Genomic DNA, 18,649 nt, shown 5'->3' on the forward strand with positions numbered 1-18,649 from the left:
GATGCACATCCCCAGAATGTAATTACATCAGGCAACATGGAGTGAAAATATACAAAGTGGAGACCCTGCTTCTTTGGTCAAGAAAATCACCCACACTTGGACAGAAAGATGTGCTAAATTGAGCTTCTGAAGAGGACACATGAAAAGCCAAATGCTCTCCACTGATTTTAAGCTGGAGTGTTCCATGCACCAGATGGGCATGACTCAGCCATAATTAAATGCACTTAATATCAGGCATCAAGAGTCATGATCAATATGAGGTCTGACTGTGCTGGAGTTGTGACATTCTGAATTCTTTAATTTTCCTGGTTGCTCTCTCTTCAACATGGTAGCTCTAAATGAAATAATCTTGAGTGTTCATGAGCAGAACCGGGGGTCAGAAAGAATCCTGTTCCCTACAGTTTTTTGAAACAGACTGTTTGAAATATATTGTATCATAGATTTTATAACAACAAATATAGCTGCTAATATATTATGCTGCAGAAGTTTTGGAGGTAGTGTGTCAGTAGTCATTCCTTCGCTACTGTAATCATAATTAGCATTAAGGAACATCTTTAGTTGCTATGTTTTTCAATGATACTGTGGACACTAATACATGCGACTTTAACTGGACAGGTTTCGACATGGTTATTGCCGCCGTAACCCACGGAAAATGGTAAGAGTTTGGGCAGAGAAAGAAATGAGGAATCTGGTTCGCATGTACACTGTAGGTCTTGCTGTTCCAGAACCTATTTTGCTAAGGAGCCATGTTTTAGTTATGGAATTCCTAGGCAAAAATGGTTGGCCTTCTCCTAAATTAAAGGTTTGGTTTTTTTCGGTCTGCATGCTTTTCGTTTTCCTTTTCAGTATTATGAATATATTTTTATACTTATTTTTACTATTTTTAATTTTACAGGATGTGGAATTATCAGTGTCGAAAGCATGCAAGCTCTATAGGGACTGTGTTGTAATGATGTGGACAATGTACAACAAGTGCAAACTTGTGCATGCAGACCTCAGTGAATTCAATATGCTGTGAGTTTTTCACATTGAAATTTTGTGATTTGGAACTGCTTAAACTGTAGAAGCAAGTGAAATGTCATCTCAGTTCAGATTCTCCTACATTTTAAGACACAAACAATAGCATGGCCACAGTGAACTATATGTTAGTTTTCTTCCACATACAAGTTAACAACAGTTGAGAACATAAGACACAAACATAGAAACAGTCCCGGTACCGATACAAGTAGTTGATGACAGTAAGTATGGACACAATACGAGAGCGAGTGCCTTCGCTCATGAAGAGGGGACGTTCAGGCAGACAGTGCAGCAGATACCGAGCTATATGCACAACTCGTTCGGCCCATTGGGGGCAGCCTCTGGTGGCCAGCACACACGGATGCCATTGGCAGAACATTTAAAGTGTATGCCAGTGGCCAGGAGCCACAGCGCATATCAAAGTAGTATGTGCAACAGTTATCTCTCCCCTCCTCTCTTGGGAAAAGGGCACTCCACTAATGTATTGGGGTGACTGTTACATATTGGTGGCCTCTGCAGCAGATGCTACAGGTGGTGATTATTTGGTGGAAGGAGATTCCAGGCTGGAACTGGTTAGTAGGGTGGAAGTGGTGCGGCTGTGGACATGTGCAGTGCCTGTTCTCTGCGAAGTGTACTATGTGATTAAAAGTATCCAGACACCTGGCTGAAAATGATGTACAAGTTCGTGGCGCCCTCCATCGGTAATGCTGTAAGTCAGTATGGTGTTGGCTCACCCTTAACCTTGATAACAGCTTCCACTCTTGCAGGCATACGTTGAATCAAGTGCTGGAAGGTTTCTTGGGGAATGGCAGCCCAATCATAAGGGAGTGCTACACTGAGGAGAGGTATCAATTTCAATCGATGAGGCGTGGCATTAAGTCAGCGTTCCAAAACATCCCAAAGGTGTTCTTCGGGATTCAGCTCAGGACTCTGTGTCTTGTAACCACTCTGCCACTGGCTGTACATCATGAACAGGTGCTCCATCGTGTTGAAAGAGGGCAACCGTCATCCCCCAAATTGCTCTTCAACAGTGGGAAACAAGGAGGTGCTTAAAACATCAATGTAGGCCTGTGCAGTGATAGTGCCACGAAAAACAACAAGTGGTGCAAGCCCCTTCCACAAAAAACACAACCACACCATAACACCACTGCGTTCAAATTTCACTGTTGGCACTGCACATGCCGACGGATGAAGTTCACCAGGTATTCGCCATACCCACACTCTGCCATCGTATCGCCGCATTGTGTACCGTGATTCGTCACTCTAAGCAATGTTTTTCCATTGTTCAGTCGTCCAGTGGTTATGCTCCTTGCACCAAGCAAGGTGTTATTTGGCATTTACCGGATTTTAAAATAGCGAGAATCCTCCGAAAATTTCAGGTAAAAGTGGTTTTCCGCCCACCATCAAAGATTGCGGACCTTGTGGGATCAGTTAAGGACAATCTGTTACTGCGAAAGGCTGGAATTTACAAGATACCGTGCCAATGTGGTATGGCTTACATAGGTCAGACCACACACACCGTGAAAGAACGCTTCACTGAACATCAACGTTACACCCGCCTTTTGCAGCCAAGCAAGTCCGCTATTGCTGAACATTGTATTTCTACTGGACATTCAATGGAGTATGAGAAAACAATTATTTTGTCTACAGCAACGTCTTTCTGGGATTCCATTATTAAAGAATCCGTAGAAATACGACTGGCGGAAAATCTGTTAAACCGTGACAGCGGCTACCAGCTGGACAGTGCATGGAATACCATCATCTCCACGATTTGCTCAAATCGAAGACGACAGAGTGCGTCGACGGCCGTGGCAAACAGCAACGCAGAGGGCGACTGAGTTCCGCTATTCCACCAGCGAGGGCGCTGCCGGCGGGCAGTGTTGGTTCAACTATCAAGTTTTCGACGCATGCGCAGAATAGTTACAGTACGCTATATATTGCGGAGCGGAGAACTTTATCGCCAGTCTGCGACGGCTCACCTGAAGATGACTGGCAGGTGTCCAGTTGAAATATCGTGCGAAGTATTGAACGACGACCGGCTGCAAGCCCGAAATTTGTTTGAACAGTCAATTCGCCGGGAAAATTTTAAAATTCACAAAGAGGTAGTTGATGCACCCTAAAATGGACATCATCAATTGTTTCCAAAAGTGAAAAATTGCTGGGGCACTAGCCACACCAAGTGGGAGGCACTGATATTGGTACAACTTGAAGGACCTCTTAATCACAAGGTACAATCTAGAATTTTCATCCAGCGGAACCTGTAAATAGGCTTCAGGTAAATCAGTTTTAGAGAAAAACTGGACCCAGACGAGTCTAACCAATAACTCACTCATGTAATAGGCTGTGTACCCCTGATGACATCAGCCTGTTCAATTTCGGTATCACTTGATTACACAAAGCCATTGGAACAGGGTGCACACAGAAGAAAAAGTACAGCCACACCAAAGGTTTCAGGGTAGTGTGGGACACAAAATTACTGGCACAAATTATCCCATCCAAGAAGAGATATGAACTCAGAGCACAGAGAACCTAATTGCTGGGAAAGAACCTGGTCAAAAATAAGATGCACTGCATCCGAAATCGCCCCCCCCCCCCCCCCCGCCTCCCTCCCGAATCATGGACCTTGCCGTTGGTGGGGAGGCTTGCGTGCCTAACGATACAGATAGCCGTACCGTAGGTGCAACCACAACGGAGGGGTGTCTGTTGAGAGGCCAGACAAACGTGTGGTTCCTGAAGAGGGGCAGCAGCCTTTTCAGTAGTTGCAGGGGCAACAGTCTGGATGATTGACTGATCTGGCCTTGTAACACTAACCAAAATGGCCTTGCTGTTCTGGTACTGCGAACGGCTGAAAGCAAGGGGAAACTACAGCTGTAATTTTTCCCGAGGGCATGCAGCATTACTGTATGATTAAACATTCCGGAGGTAAAATAGTCCCCCATTCGGATCTCCGGGCGGGGACTACTCAAGAGGACGTCGTTTTCAGGAGAAAGAAAACTGGCATTCTACGGATCAGAGCGTGGAATGTAAGATCCCTTAATCGGGCAGGTAGGTTAGAAAATTTAAAAAGGGAAATGGATAGGTTAAAGGTAGATATAGTGGGAATTAGTGAAGTTCGGTGGCAGGAGGAACAAGATTTGGTCAGGCGAATACAGGGTTATAAACGCAAAATCAAATAAGGGTAATGCAGGAGTAGGTTTAATAATGAATAAAAAAATAGGAGTGCGGGTTAGCTACTACAAACAGCATAGTGAACGCATTATTGTGGCCAAGATAGACACGAATACCACACCTACTACAGTAGTACAAGTTTATTTGCCAACTAGCTCTGCAGATGACTAAGAAATTGAAGAAATGTATGATGAGATAAAAGAAATTATTCAGGCAGTGAAGGGAGACGAAAATTTAATTGTCATGGGTGACTGGAATTCGACAGTAGGAAAAGGGAGAGAAGGAAACCTAGTAGGTGAATATGGATTGGGGCTAAGAAATGAAAGAGGAAGCTGTCTGGTAGAAGTTTGCACACAGCATAACTTAATCATAGCTAACACTTGGTTCAAGAATCATAAAAGAAGGTTGCATACATGGAAGAATCCTGGAGATACTAAAAGGTATCAGATAGATTATATAATGGTAAGACAGAAATTTAGAAACCAGGTTTTAAATTGTAGGACATTTCCAGGGGCAGATGTGGACTCTGACCACAATCTATTGGTTATGAACTGTAGATTAAAACTGAAGAAATTGCAAAAAGGTGGGAATTCAAGTAGATGGGACCTGGATAAACTGATTAAACCAGAGGTTGTATAGAGTTTCAGGGAGAGCATAAGGGAACAATTGACGAGAATGGGGGAAAGAAAAACAGTAGAAGACGAATGGTTAGCTCTGAGGGATGAAGTAGTGAAGGCAGCAGAGGATCAAGTAGGTAAAAAGACGAGGGCTTGTAGAAATCCTTGGGTAACAGAATAAATATTGAATTTAATTGATGAAAGGAGCAAATATAAAAATGCAGTAAATGAAGCAGGCAAAAAGGAATACAAATGTCTCAAAAATGAGATCGACAGGAAGTGCAAAATGGCTAAGCAGGGATGGCTAGAGGACAAATGTAAGGATGTAGCGGCTTATCTCACAAGGAGTAAGATAGATACTGCCTACAGGAAAATTAAAGAAACCTTTGGAGAAAGGAGAACCACTTGCATGAATATCAAGAGCTTTGATGGGAACCCAGTTCTAAGCAAAGAAGGGAAAGCAGAAAGGTGGAAGGAGTATATAGAGGGTCTATACAAGGGCGATGTACTTGAGGACAATATTATGGAAATGGAAGAGGATGTAGATGAAGATGAAATGGGAGATACAATATTGCGTGAAGAGTTTGACAGAGCACTGAAAGACCCGAGTCGAAACAAGGCCCCAGGAGTAGACAACATTCCATTAGAACTACTGACGGCCTTGGGAGAGCCAGTCCTGACAAAACTCTACCATCTGGTAAGCAAGATGTATGAGACAGGCGAAATACCCTCAGACTTCAAGAAGAATATAATAATTCCAATCCCAAAGAAAGCAGGTGTTGACAGATGTGAAAATTACTGAACTATTAGTTTAATAAGTCACAGCTGCAAAATACTAACGCGAATTATTTACAGACAAATGGAAAAACTGGTAGAATCCAACCTCGGGGAAGATCAGTTTGGATTCTGTAGAAATGTTGGAATACTTGAGGCAATACTGACCTTATGACTTACCTTAAAAGGAAGATTAAGGAAAGGCAAACCTACGTTTCTAGCATTTCTAGACTTAGAGAAAGCTTTTGACAATGTTGACTGGAATACTCTCTTTCAAATTCTGAAGGTGGCAGGGGTAAAATACAGGGAGCGAAAGGCTATTTACAATTTGTACAGAAAGTGGATGGCAGTTACAAGAGTTGAGGGGTATGAAAGGGAAGCAGTGGTTGGGAAGGGAGTGAGACAGGGTTGTAGCTTATCCCCGATGCTATTCAATCTGTATATTGAGCAAGCAATAAAGGAAACAAAAGAAAAGTTCGGAGTAGGTATTAAAATCCATGGAGAAGAAATAAAAACTTTGATGTTCGCTGATGACATTGTAATTCTATCAGAGACAGCAAAGGACTTGGAAGAGCAGTTGAACGGAATGGACAATGTCTTGAAAGGAGGATATAAGATGAACATCAACAAAAGCAAAACGAGGATATTAGAATGTTGTTGAATTAAGTCAGGTGATGCTGAGGGAATTAGATTAGGAAATGAGACACTTAAAGTAGTAGAGGAGTTTTGCTATTTGGGGAGCAAAATAACTGATGATGGTCGAAGTAGAGAGGATATAAAATGTATAGACTGGCAGTGGCAAGGAAAGCGTTTCTGAAAAAGAGAATGTTTGTTATTATCGAGTTGAAAGTTTAGACACAGATATTATGACTATGTATAATGCACTATTATCTTTCATAACTTGGCAAAGTGGTCATGCGAGTACTGAAGCTTGTTAAATTCCCGAAATGTCAGAGTATAACTCTCTTCACCATATTTTTGTTTATTTACAGGTATCACGATGGTCAAATTTATATGATAGATGTGTCTCAGTCAGTAGAACATGACCATCCTCATGCATTGGAATTCTTAAGGAAAGACTGTACAAACATCTCAGGTATGGAATTTAGTTTTATTATTCCACAAGCTGTCCTTTTTTCTTGTGGTGATGTGATGAAAACGAAATTGTCACTCACATCTTCAGAGAGTCTAGTCTGTTCATGAAATTTGACTTTGTGTTATTGATGTGTATTTATATGAACATTTACATGGTCAGAAAAAGATTTCTTAGAACATTTGTACTAGGAAGAGTATAGTTATGTCACATTTGAAGCATTTGAGCAAGTGAGGAAAACATTATAATCGCAAAGTGTAATGTGCAGGGATAACAAAAGCAGCAAAACAGAAAATATTTGAATAAAACTAAAAGGACAGGATGAAATTTTGGCCTGAGACAGAGATTGCATTAATGTCAATGAACTTTTGTTGTGTTGGTTCTTGTCATATTAATATAACTCAAGTGTTGCCTTGAGCTGCAAATGGAAATGTAAGCTGCAAATGGAAATGTGAGCTTCATGGATCTGCATGTCTTAAACTTTTATTTCAGAAACTGTTCTAGGGAGGTAAGAGATTAAGCCCAGTAAGTTGGCTCAGTAAGTGGTAAACAGACTATGTAGTCAAAGTCACCACCATCACCACCAGCGGCGATGACAAGACAGCCCTTTATGAGCATTGCTCTTCTGTAGAGGATTTTTCCATTCTTTGCTGTTTAGTGTTAAACTCTTCCAATTCTGAATTCCGATTTTCCTTAGGTCCTCTCTGACACTTTTCTCCCACCTTAGCTCTGGTTGTCCAGCTCTCCTGGTTCTTTCAGGGACTGAACTGAATATCTATTTATCATTCTGTTGTTAGCTCTCAGTACCTGTCCTGTCCATTCCCTCCTTCTAATCTTAATGTAGCTGACAGTGTCTCATTCTTTATATAGATTCTGTAATTCATAGTTGAGCTGCCTCCTCCAGATACTAGTTTCTTCCACTGATCCAATAATTTGTCACAAAATCTTTCTTTCAGATGTGTCAATCTCTCTTCACTGAATTTCGTTAATGTCCATGTTTCAGACCATATTTTAGTGCAAGCGTTACGTAAACTTTGTGTCATAACTTGAGTTTTCTCGAACAGCGGGTTAGATTTCAGATGTTTTCTGATGGCATGGTAGCACTTGTTGGTGGACACATTAATTTTGGATTTCAGAGCTGAAGCTTCAGGAACAGTTTTTCTGATAGAAGTGAAACTACCTGTGAAATCAAACTGATAAGATGATGAATGGAGGCTCATTAGGATAGTCTTTCTTAGTAATGGGTATATACTTGGTTCTTCCTCCAGTTATCTATAGGTTCATCTTTCTAGCAACTCTTTCAAGACTTGGAAAACCTTCTTTTGTTGCTCTTGCTTTTCCTGAAATTCTATCAATATCATCTACATATGGTTAGTACAAGATAGTCCTGTGTATTGACTCGTGCATCTCACATAACCTTTTTCCATGGCAATATTAAACAGAAGGCAGAATAATGCATCTGCTTGTGTTACTCCATCTTTTTGTAGTGACAGCACGTGATAACAGATTCTATATTTTAACTTGACTCCAGGTGTTGTTCATAGTAGCTTTCTCTAAGGCAATCAGTTTATTGGGAACCATTACTATCTACAGCACTCTTCCATCGATACTGTCGTAGGCTGATCTGAAGTCTATAAAAAGGTGATGTGTATCAGTCCAAAATTCTTGTCACTTTCTTGTATTTGCTGTGTCTTGAAGAGCTCATCAGTAATAGAATTTCCCTCATGAAATCCACATTGACAGTCACCAGCTACATTTTCAACATAGGGTGCAAGCCTACTAAACAGGATGCTGGAGAATAATTTATGTGCTGTAGATAGTAGACAAATCCCCTATAGTTGGAGCATGCCATGATACCACGTTTCCCGTCTATCAGACATATGATGATGTTCCATTATCGGGGATATTTTCATTTACCCAAATTGTAATCATAAACTACTGGAAATGTTTAACAAGTTTGTTTCTTGCATTTTTACATTATGCTTGTATGGGATTCATTTCTGAGGCCTTATTATTATTCTTCAGTTTTTTGATGGCTGCCTCCACCTTCCCAACAGTTGGTACTGGTCTCTGTGTTTCTGACTTTGTATTTATAGAGGGTAAGATTCTTTGGTTCTCAGCTAAATGCTCATTCAGCAGTTAAAGTTGTTAACAACATCTTTTACATATTGCTTCATCACTATTCAAAACTGAACCATCTGTACTTCTATATAAATGTGTCCTAGACTGGAAATCCTTTTGGATCTTAATTAACTTACTCCTCATTCATTCCTTGCAGCTGTTTCATTTCTTTCTTTTCTTGCTCTCTCTTTTTCTTTTAGTGCAACTCTTCCTCTTCTCTTCCTCTTCTCTTCCTCTTCTCTTCTCTTCTCTTCTCTTCTCTTCTCTTCTCTTCTCTTCTCTTCTCTTCTTACTGTTCTATAATCTCCATAGATCCTCGGGTGTGGTTTACCTGTTGTGTTCTCTTGTAGACCTCATATTTAATTGCTGTTAGTAATGTGCACCCTCCATCATATAAGCCACTGTGTATGGCCTACATCAGCAGTTTTTGTAATGCTGGCTTTTAGGTTCTTACATATTTCTTAGATACACTCACTGTAGGGTAAGTGGATGAGGTCTCACTTTAGTTGGTCAGAAAGTCTTTGAGCAGCCTCAAGCTCCTTGAGTGAATCAATATGGAATTTACTTGCATGACATCCATATACATACCTCGCATTACAACTTCCGATTGTTGCTATTGTAATGTAATGGTTAGAGTCAACATTAGTACTGTTACAACACCTTACATCCGTTATGTTGAACAGACATTGTGCGTATTGGGAGATAGTCAGTTTGTTTAAAAGTATTTCAATCTGGATATTTCTGGGTCATTTTATGTATATCTTTGTGGTTAAAATTTTTTCTGTGCACTACCATGTTTGTGGAGGAAACAGATTGTACAAACCTGCTCCTATTGTGATTTGGGTAATCATATAGATTTATTTTCCAATACAAGGCTGTTTAGCATTAATATCTCCAAAGATTATCCTGTAGTCTCCTTTACGATATCCATTGTATACTTTGTCTAACTCATCATTAAAAGGAATTTTCTCCTCTACATGTATAACTGTGCAGTAAAAATAATGGTCGTACTCCCTCAGCCACTGGCACAAGTCTTGTCTCCAGTCAAAATTTTCGCCATTGTTATTACACACCATATGTTAATTCATTTAATTTCCTGATTCATATCAAGGCATCAGAGTGCCTGTTATCGTAGGCAGTAAAATGTATTGTTACCCATGAAACAGTTCTGGAAAAAGGCTATTTGTAGGCTCAGAGTCGCTGTTGACAGAAAAGCCACGTGCAATAAAATGCAGAGTAAAGGCTCTGTGTGAATGCTCATCACATTTTCAATCACAAAGAGCATCCTATTCCACTGTGAATGTATGCCCTTTACAAATGTAATCAATAAAGTTCTCTACAAGAAATAGCAAGGAAAGAGTTCCACAGTGCATTAAATGCCATAAGCCCAAATTGTGCTAGATTTCTATTCCACAACCAGACACACTCTTCCATGGCAGTCATCAGTTTGCACTTGTGAAATTTTGGTGAAGTTAGTCTGAAATCATTTGTATGCAGGGAAGAAGATGTATGTGACTACCTTTCCGCAATTTTTTTTCTACACAGATATAGGAAATTCTGTAATTTGCAAGATAGGTTTGATAAAAAATGAAGTGTTGCTGAAAAATATTACGTCAGTGAGCTAAACTGACAAAAAAATATTGCACAGAACAAATTAAATGTCTCATCATTGTAGTCATATTCCTTAAAACAATTAGGGTGTTGCCTGTTCCGAACTCAGTGAGTCATTCCTCTCACCCCCCCCCCCCCCCCCACCAAGGTCTTCCAGTATCTGTCTATCTGTCTTCCCACTCAACTTGTTATTTACATTTTCCGGGGAATCTGTAGCCTGAGATTCACATGATATGTTGTCTCCTATCTTCATTATATTTTTGAATTTTTTGATTCATGTTGAAAGTAATGCATTCTATTCTAATATCTTCGTTTATAATCGTATCTCTTATTGTGCAGCCCTTCGTTGTTCATTGGGACCTCACCTCTGCTGTTAAATGTATCACTGTAGTAAATAATTTACAGATTGTACAAACTCATTAAAAGAATGTAGAGTAAAACAAAGTCTGTGTTACTGTTTGCAGTAGCTGCTGTACATTGATTTTATCATGGTGTATTGTAGATAATCTGTAGCTTGTGGGAGAGATAGTCTGCAGCTTGTCGTCTAGTAGCTAGTGTTGCTACCTCTGGATCACGGGGTCCTGGGTTTGATTCCCAGCTGGGTTGGGGATTTTCTCTGCCCGGGGACTGGGTGTTTTGTGTTGTCCTCATCATGTCATCATCATTTGTGACAGTGGTTAGATTGGACTGTGTATAAAAAATTGGGCTGTGTATGGGCACTGATGACCGCACCGTTGAGCGCCCCACAATTTGCTCCTCTTAATTTATTAACAATGTATGAATTATTAATTGGGAAACAAAACAAAAATGTCTGTAATCAAGTGTTTGACAACAAATTCCTTTTCAAGAATTGAGTTCTTATTATAATTTTACTTTCCATTTCCTTGCTCTGAGTGCAGAAAACTCATTGATAAGGTCATTGAAGTCAAATTTAGTAGCTGTGTCATAGTCCATTGTCAAGGTAGCCGAATTTGACTGCTTCTCCAGTACACTGCATAATTTTCAGAATAAGATAGAGCTCTGGTAGGAAATTAAAATGGGATGAAATGATGTATTATGTGTGAGATAGGTTTCCCATTTCAATTATTATTCTATCAAATATTTTGAATCAGTCTAGCTTAAACAACTTGACTCTAGTTCTCAGTTGGCAGAAATTGGCAAAAATAGGAAGCTTTAAGACACAGTGGCCAAACTTTGAGACCATACAATACTGTAATGAAGCAACAGCAAAACTTCCATTGTTGAGGGAAGCTAGCTGTCGAGGCAGCAGCTGTATGAATTAAGTGCACTCTTGATGCACAACACAGTGTGATGCTTGTTCTACCCTGCATTGCCCCCCTTCCCCCTCCCCCCTCTGCCCACCCCTCTCCTGTCTGCCGCCCCCTTCCCATTGTCATTCATCAACGAGAAATGTTGCAAACTGCAAATGGTGCCATCTCTCAGTACTGATCCATATAAAAAAGACTGTTTGCTAAAAACACATTTTAAGTTACTATATCAATGAAAATAATCAGTGTTTTAAAATGTAATGTAATTGGATAAATGAAAGATCTACTCACTGTTCTACCACCCCCTTTACCAGCTCTGTAACTGGCAAAACATATTCTCAAAGGGAGAGCCACCTGTGAAATGACATACGTTGTACACCAGCTATTATGTAAACACTGCTCACCCTTTAACATCAGCATGGCTATGTTATGAGTTAGGATGAATAGACAGAGAATGTATACGGGAAAAAACACAATATTCTGTTGCAGAACATGCTCATGCTCTACTACATGCCAGTCATGACCTTGGTGCCTGTTTCACTACATGTGCCATGTGGATTCTTCCCCTGGAGACAATTTTTCAGAACTTTGCATGTGGGAAATGGTGTTATAACATGTCCTTGGTTCTTGCCACCCGTGAGGCCTTAATTTACATTAATTTTTTCAGTCTCACCAATTGTTCACAGTAACTGTTCATTTCTCCACTCCCTTTAGTTTTCTCTCTCATTTTCTGACATGTCTATCACTCCCCACCCCCCCCCCCCCCAAATCCCCCTTCCCAACTCCCACCTCTACAACACATACAATGCACTTAGCATTCTGCTCTCATTAACTTGTGTGGTGTTTTGGCAGTACTCCCTGTCATGCGTATTACCCTCTCTTCCACCTTTAAGCTCTCAGATTTTCAAATCTCATCCAGTGAAGTCCTCAAAACCAGCCTTTCTCTCTCATCTCATTCAGTGAGTCTCCCTGGACCCAGGGTTCTAGGTGACTTTCCTGAACGTTCCCCATTTCCGTAACCTCACCAGTCCTTTTCCTTCAGCCATCTTCCTTCCCCTTCAACATGTCTGCTAGGAGGAGGAACCACTGGTTCAAAAAGCTTGCATACTTAAATAACTTTAAGTGTATTCTCCTGTCACCACTTGGTGAGATGAGTTTTTTGCCTATCCATTTACATTATACATTAATTCAGTGTGGAAGAGAAGCTACAGATCAAGTGGTTAGGTGCACATCAACCAAATACGTTATTACACACACAACACAAAAATATTTAGTTCACTTCTGTACATACTTTATTATTAGCTTTAGTATTTGTTTGGATTAGGCATAAATTTGTAAGTGTATAATTACCATATTTACATTTTTTCTAGTGGTTCTGAAGCATTATGACACAATTGGAGGTTGTGTGAAACAGTTTGGAGCAGTTCCGTTATGAAGTTCATTGACTTGTTACCTGCATCCTACCAACGCAAATGAGCACCAGCCACTACTGTCGTGGAAATAATTTTGTCATTTTCGTACCTTATCCCTACCAAAACCAGATCATTTTGGAATTCCAAGAAAGGCAATTTGAAACAACCGTAGTGATCTTAGCATAAAAGGGACACATACTGTTTGCAGACCTGTTTCTCAAAAGGCAGCACAAGAGAGGATGACTTGCCATCAATAATCTGGGAAATAATAATCCATGTATTACTCAGGAAAGCATAAGCAGTTAAAATGTGAAAATGGTCACACAACTTAGTATAACCTATTTCCAATTTCTTAACTGCAATAGTATGAAGATGAATGAAAATAAAAATTGACAATTCTCTAGACAACTATTAGTTTGCTTTCGAAAATGGTTAAAGTTCTGTGGAATCAATTTGAACATAGAAGTTATGAGTGTTGTAATGAGACCTCCCCATCCCACTCTCCAACAACCTAAAATAGACTTAAATAAGGCTACTCTCACTCCCAATTCAGGTGTCATTCTGACTTACAGGATACTGAAATCAGGCACTGTGTTGTTATAATGTATGTAATATCCTAGATTTAAGTAAACCTCTGTTATCAAGTACCTCATGTGGTCGGATGTAATATTACTGTTTGAGTATGCTACGTGTGCTAATCTAACATGGAATCGTACTGCATGTTGATGTACTTTAAATATACATTGCAGTGATATATATATGTGTTTGTGGGAGGGGTATTATTACAGTACAATATGTGAAACCTTATTAAATCTGGCATGTGAAACTGGGCACTTATTTGTGCTTCTTGATTATGAGCTATCCTAGATAAGTTAACTCTGGTGTGCTTACTATGTCTCTAATAAAATGTATCACAAGGCTCCTTTCTCATTAGAGAACACCACCTTGTTTACAGACTTTTTTAGACGCAAAGGAGTTGCAACAATGACAGTGAAAGAACTGTTTGACTTCATTACTGATCCAACTGTAACGGAGAGAAATATGGAGGAATACTTAGATAGAGTTTCAGAAAAAGCTGCTTCAAGAACTCTGGAAGAGACAACAGCTCAAGAACAAATTGAAGAAGAAGTCTTCAAGAAAGCCTACATACCAAAGAATCTACAGGAGGTAAGAATGTCTGTGCAGTATGTTAAAAATTGGGTGAGGTTAGAACACAGTCACTCTGCATGTGTTGCTTAGCCTGAAGATTACTTAGAAGAATGTGGCAACATCAGTGCTCTGTCTTGTGAAGTCAGAAAGACAGATATATGTACAAAGAAGATAACTGCAGAGAAACTAGGGTAACAGAAGAAATATTTCTGTTGATTAGCTAAGGAAGGATGTACAGAATTGTTTAGGATAAGACAGGAAATGGCAATATAAGGCACATAGGAATGAAATAAATAGGAAGGGAAGCGGAAGTGAAATGGTAGCAGGTAAAAAATGTTAAGAATTTGAAAAAGAAATCATTTTAATTTGGGTGCAAAATATTGACATGAATAATTTACTGAAGAATGGAAAAACTGTTAGAATCCAATCTCAGAAAAGATTGGTTTTGGTACCAGAGAAATGTAGTAATGCAAAAGGCAATATTGACCCTCCAATTTATTGTAGAAGATGGTTTGAAGGAAGTCAAACCTATGTTTATAGCATTCGTAGAATTGGAGAAAGCTTTTGACATGCTGACTAGACTACACCCTTTGAAATTTTGAAGGTAACAGTGATAAAATACAGGGATTGAAAGGATATTTATGACTTCTACAGAAGATAAATTGCAGAGAAGAGTCAGAGGACATGAAGGGGGGGGGGGGGGGGGGGGAGAGACAACAGTCGGAAGGGATCCACCTGTTTTTTTAACATTTGGAGAGTAATTTTGCATGGAAATGGAGTGTGGTTGATAAGCAATAGAGGAAAGGAGAGAGAGTAGAAACTTTCGAAATTTGGTGCTATAGAGGCCTGCTGAAGATTAGACCAGTAGATCAGATAATAGATCGGGAGATACTTAATGGAACTGCCAAAATGGGAAATTTATGGCACAATTTGACTAAAAAAAGGGACTGGTTGACAGAGCACATCCTCAGGCATCAAAGAAATCTCAGTTTGGCAATGAAAGTGTAAGGGTAAAAATTGTAGAGAGACCAAGGCCTCCAGTAAGCAGTTTCAGATGGATGTAGATTGTGGTTGTTATGCAGAAGTGAAGAGGCTTGCACGGTGTGGACTAGCTTGGAAAGCTTCTTCGAACTAGTCTTTGGACTGAATACCATAACAACATACATGTAGTTATTGTATCAGGAAATGTACTCTCCTCACTGTGGTGATTTTTAACTCTTACGCTAATATTTTTAAAGCTGTATTACACCACAGAAACTGTGATTACCAAAAGCGTATGACAGGAACTCTTCTGACTATGTTATGCCTCTGCTGCTGTTCAGCTGGGGTATGGATACTTCTCAGGTGGCGTGGCTGAGTGGAGATAGGTGGGGAAATGTGTTGGAGAGGTGGGATAAGGTGGCTGACAACTGTAAGAGAGAGCAGTTGGCTCAAGGGCTAGGAATGTGGCGACAGTGAACTTGTTCTGTCAGCAGGTATGGGGAGTTGTGTGCAGTGCACAATAATACGGAGGAGTGGTTTGGGGGGGGGGGGGGGGGTTAGTATTTGACAGAAGAAGAAAGAGGGACACTGAAGTGGGGAGGGTGTGAGTGTAGAATTGGTTAAGCTAGACAGGTTGGAGCCAAGTGTGGGGCAGGAGCTGTCAGACATTGGGACCAGAAGTATTTATGGATGGATGGGTGCATTGGAAGAACAGTTCCCATCTAGGCAATTCAGAGAAATTGCAGTTGTGGAAAGGAACCAGATTGTATGGATTCGGGAGCATCCATTGAAATCGAGCATGGTTTGTTCAGTAGCATGTTCTGCCACTGGGTGGTTGACTCTGCTCTGGGCCCCAGTTCGCAGTCGCCATTCATTCGGGTGGACAGCTGGTTGGTGGTCATTCTCACATAAAATACTTTATAGAAGTTACAGCAGAGCTGTTGCATAATGTGATATGATATGGCATGACTGCTCTCACTGTCACGTAGTGCTGCCTCTGACAGGATTGGTGTAGGATGTGCTGAGTGGATGCTTAGACAAGTCTCACACCCACGTCCTTCTCATGGTATGACTTCTGTGGCAAGGGTTGGGAGTATTTGTAGTGTTAGGATGGACTAGGATATTTCATAGGCAAGAGTGTGGGTGATTGGGAACTATTAGTTTAGGACATTCCTCATTTCTGAGCAGGGGGAAAGAACAGCCACTCAAAGCATAAGACAGACACCAATTTAATCCCTGCCCCTGCAGACAGTGGCTCTGCCACAGTTGTGATGAACCTGGCATGATTCTTCCACCTACCAGGATAATGATCCCATCCCAGATGTCTAGGATAACATCCATTTCTGATTTTCTTCATTGTCTCTCTATGCTCACCCCATTACCAAATGGTTCCCTACTCTTCATTGCTGGCACCACCTCCTTACAAACAAACACCAACCATGCCCATTCCCAGTGCCCTTGCCAATATTGACACTGCCTCCCTATAAACCACCACCACCCATGCCCAGTGGTGGTGCTGTTATTGAACATTACCTCTTCCAACATTGTACTGACTCTGAACCCACTCGTTATGTATCTGACAAACTATATTCCTATACAAAACTATTTCTCCTCTGCAAACAAGATGCACCAACAGATCTGGACATGGGTGCCTACATTACACCCTCCTATGCCAACTTGTTTATGGACCGTTTAGAGGAATCTTCCTAGCCGTCCAAAATCCCAAACCCCTTGTCAGTTTCAGGTTCTTTGATGATTCTTTTATGGTCTGGACCCAGGGCCAAGATCCTATCCTCTTTCTTTCACAGCTGCAACATAGTGTCCCTCATCAACTTCACCTGGGTGTCCTCAGCCTATAGTGCCCCTTTCCTGGTCATGGATGTACATTTCCCTGATAGCACAATTCAGACCTCAGTCCATATCAAACCTGCTAGCCACCCACAGTACCTGCATCTCTTCCAACCTAAGGTCTCTACAGTATAGTCTGGCGATCTGTGGATGGCACATCAGCAGCGACGAGCAGTCCCTTGCACATTATACTGAAGATATTAAGCCTTCACAGACTGGCACTATGCCAAACCTAGTCGGCAAACATTTTCCATGTTAGATCCACACATGCACCTAATCCTCACATCGCCCTCATGATCCAGCTACCTCATCACACACCATCATGGATTGGAACAACTTGAGCATATCCTTCGCCAGGCTTCAACAACTTACCATCATGATGATAAATGCAGAACAAACTGCCTACAATCCTTCCCACCCCTCCTAAAGTGATGTTCTGTCACCCACCCAATCTCAAAATGTTCTTGCTCCTTCTTATGCCACACCTACTCTCTCGCCCTGAGGATGTGTAATATCTCTTAATGATACTTAGTGCTAAGTCTCAATTTTACTGTGTTCAGACACAGAATTACAAAATTCAGATATCTCAATTTCACCTCCGTGATTATTATTTCTAGATTTCTAGATGAGATACTCATTAATAAAGAGTTAGCAAAAAATTCTGTGCTTGGAAAAGTGATTTTCTTGAGGAGAAGTGGAGGGAGAGTGAGGGTTTCACTGTCTGTACAGAACCATTCTTAGTAGACAGCAAAATGAACTTATGTAAACACTCTCTACAGCAGGGAAAGGATTTGTTGAAAACTGTTTGATCCACAGCTCTGTGGAGGAAAGTGAAACAATGAGTGTTTGAAAACTGGAAAAGATTAAAGTGGAAGCATAAATCCTTAGATTAATATTGCAAATTGAATTGTTGTTGATGTGGTCTTCAGTCCTGAGACTGGTTTGACGCAGCTCTCCATGCTAATCTATCCTGTGCAAGCTCCTTCATCTCCCAGTACCTACTGCAACCTACATCCTTCTGAATCTGCTTAGTGTATTCATCTCTTGATCTCCCTCTACAATTTTTACGCTCCACACTGCCCTCCAATGCTAAATTTGTGATCCCTTGATGCCTCAGGACATGTCCTACCAACCGATCCCTTCTTCTAGTCAAGTTCTCTTCTCCCCAATCCTATTCAATACCTCCTCATTAGTTACGTGATCTACCCACCTAATCTTCAACATTCTTGTGTAGCACCACATTTCAAAAGCTTCTATTCTCTTCTTGTCCAAAATATTTATTGTCCATGTTTCACTTCCATACATGGCTACACTCCATACAAATACTTTCAGAAACAACTTCCTGACACTTAAATCTATTCTCGATGTTAACAAATTTCTCTTCTTCAGAAACTCTTTCCTTGCCATTGCCAGTCTACATTTTAAATCTTCTCTACTTCGACCATCATCAGTTATTTTGCTCCCCAAATAGCAAAACCCCTTTACTACTTTAAGTGTCTCATTTCCTAGTCTAATTCCCTCAACATCACCTGGCTTAATTAGACTACATTCCATTATCCTCATTTTGCTTTTCTTGATGTTCATCTTATA

The 18,649-nt window shown here is 40.5% G+C and overlaps 1 protein-coding gene across 1 annotated transcript in view; it reads left to right on the top strand.

Moving 5' to 3' along the window:
* The window catches only part of LOC126251672 (serine/threonine-protein kinase RIO1), a 116,843-nt gene that overhangs the window by 60,182 nt on the left and 38,012 nt on the right, over positions 1-18,649 (top strand). Inside the window, exons 5-8 of the mRNA XM_049952250.1 lie at positions 616-802; positions 896-1,014; positions 6,569-6,672; positions 14,037-14,248. Of these exons, the coding sequence (XP_049808207.1) occupies positions 616-802; positions 896-1,014; positions 6,569-6,672; positions 14,037-14,248 (622 nt within the window). The remainder of the gene's footprint in view (positions 1-615; positions 803-895; positions 1,015-6,568; positions 6,673-14,036; positions 14,249-18,649) is intronic.

Source organism: Schistocerca nitens, chromosome 4, assembly GCF_023898315.1.
Source record: "Schistocerca nitens isolate TAMUIC-IGC-003100 chromosome 4, iqSchNite1.1, whole genome shotgun sequence".
Classification (NCBI taxonomy): domain Eukaryota; kingdom Metazoa; phylum Arthropoda; class Insecta; order Orthoptera; family Acrididae; genus Schistocerca; species Schistocerca nitens.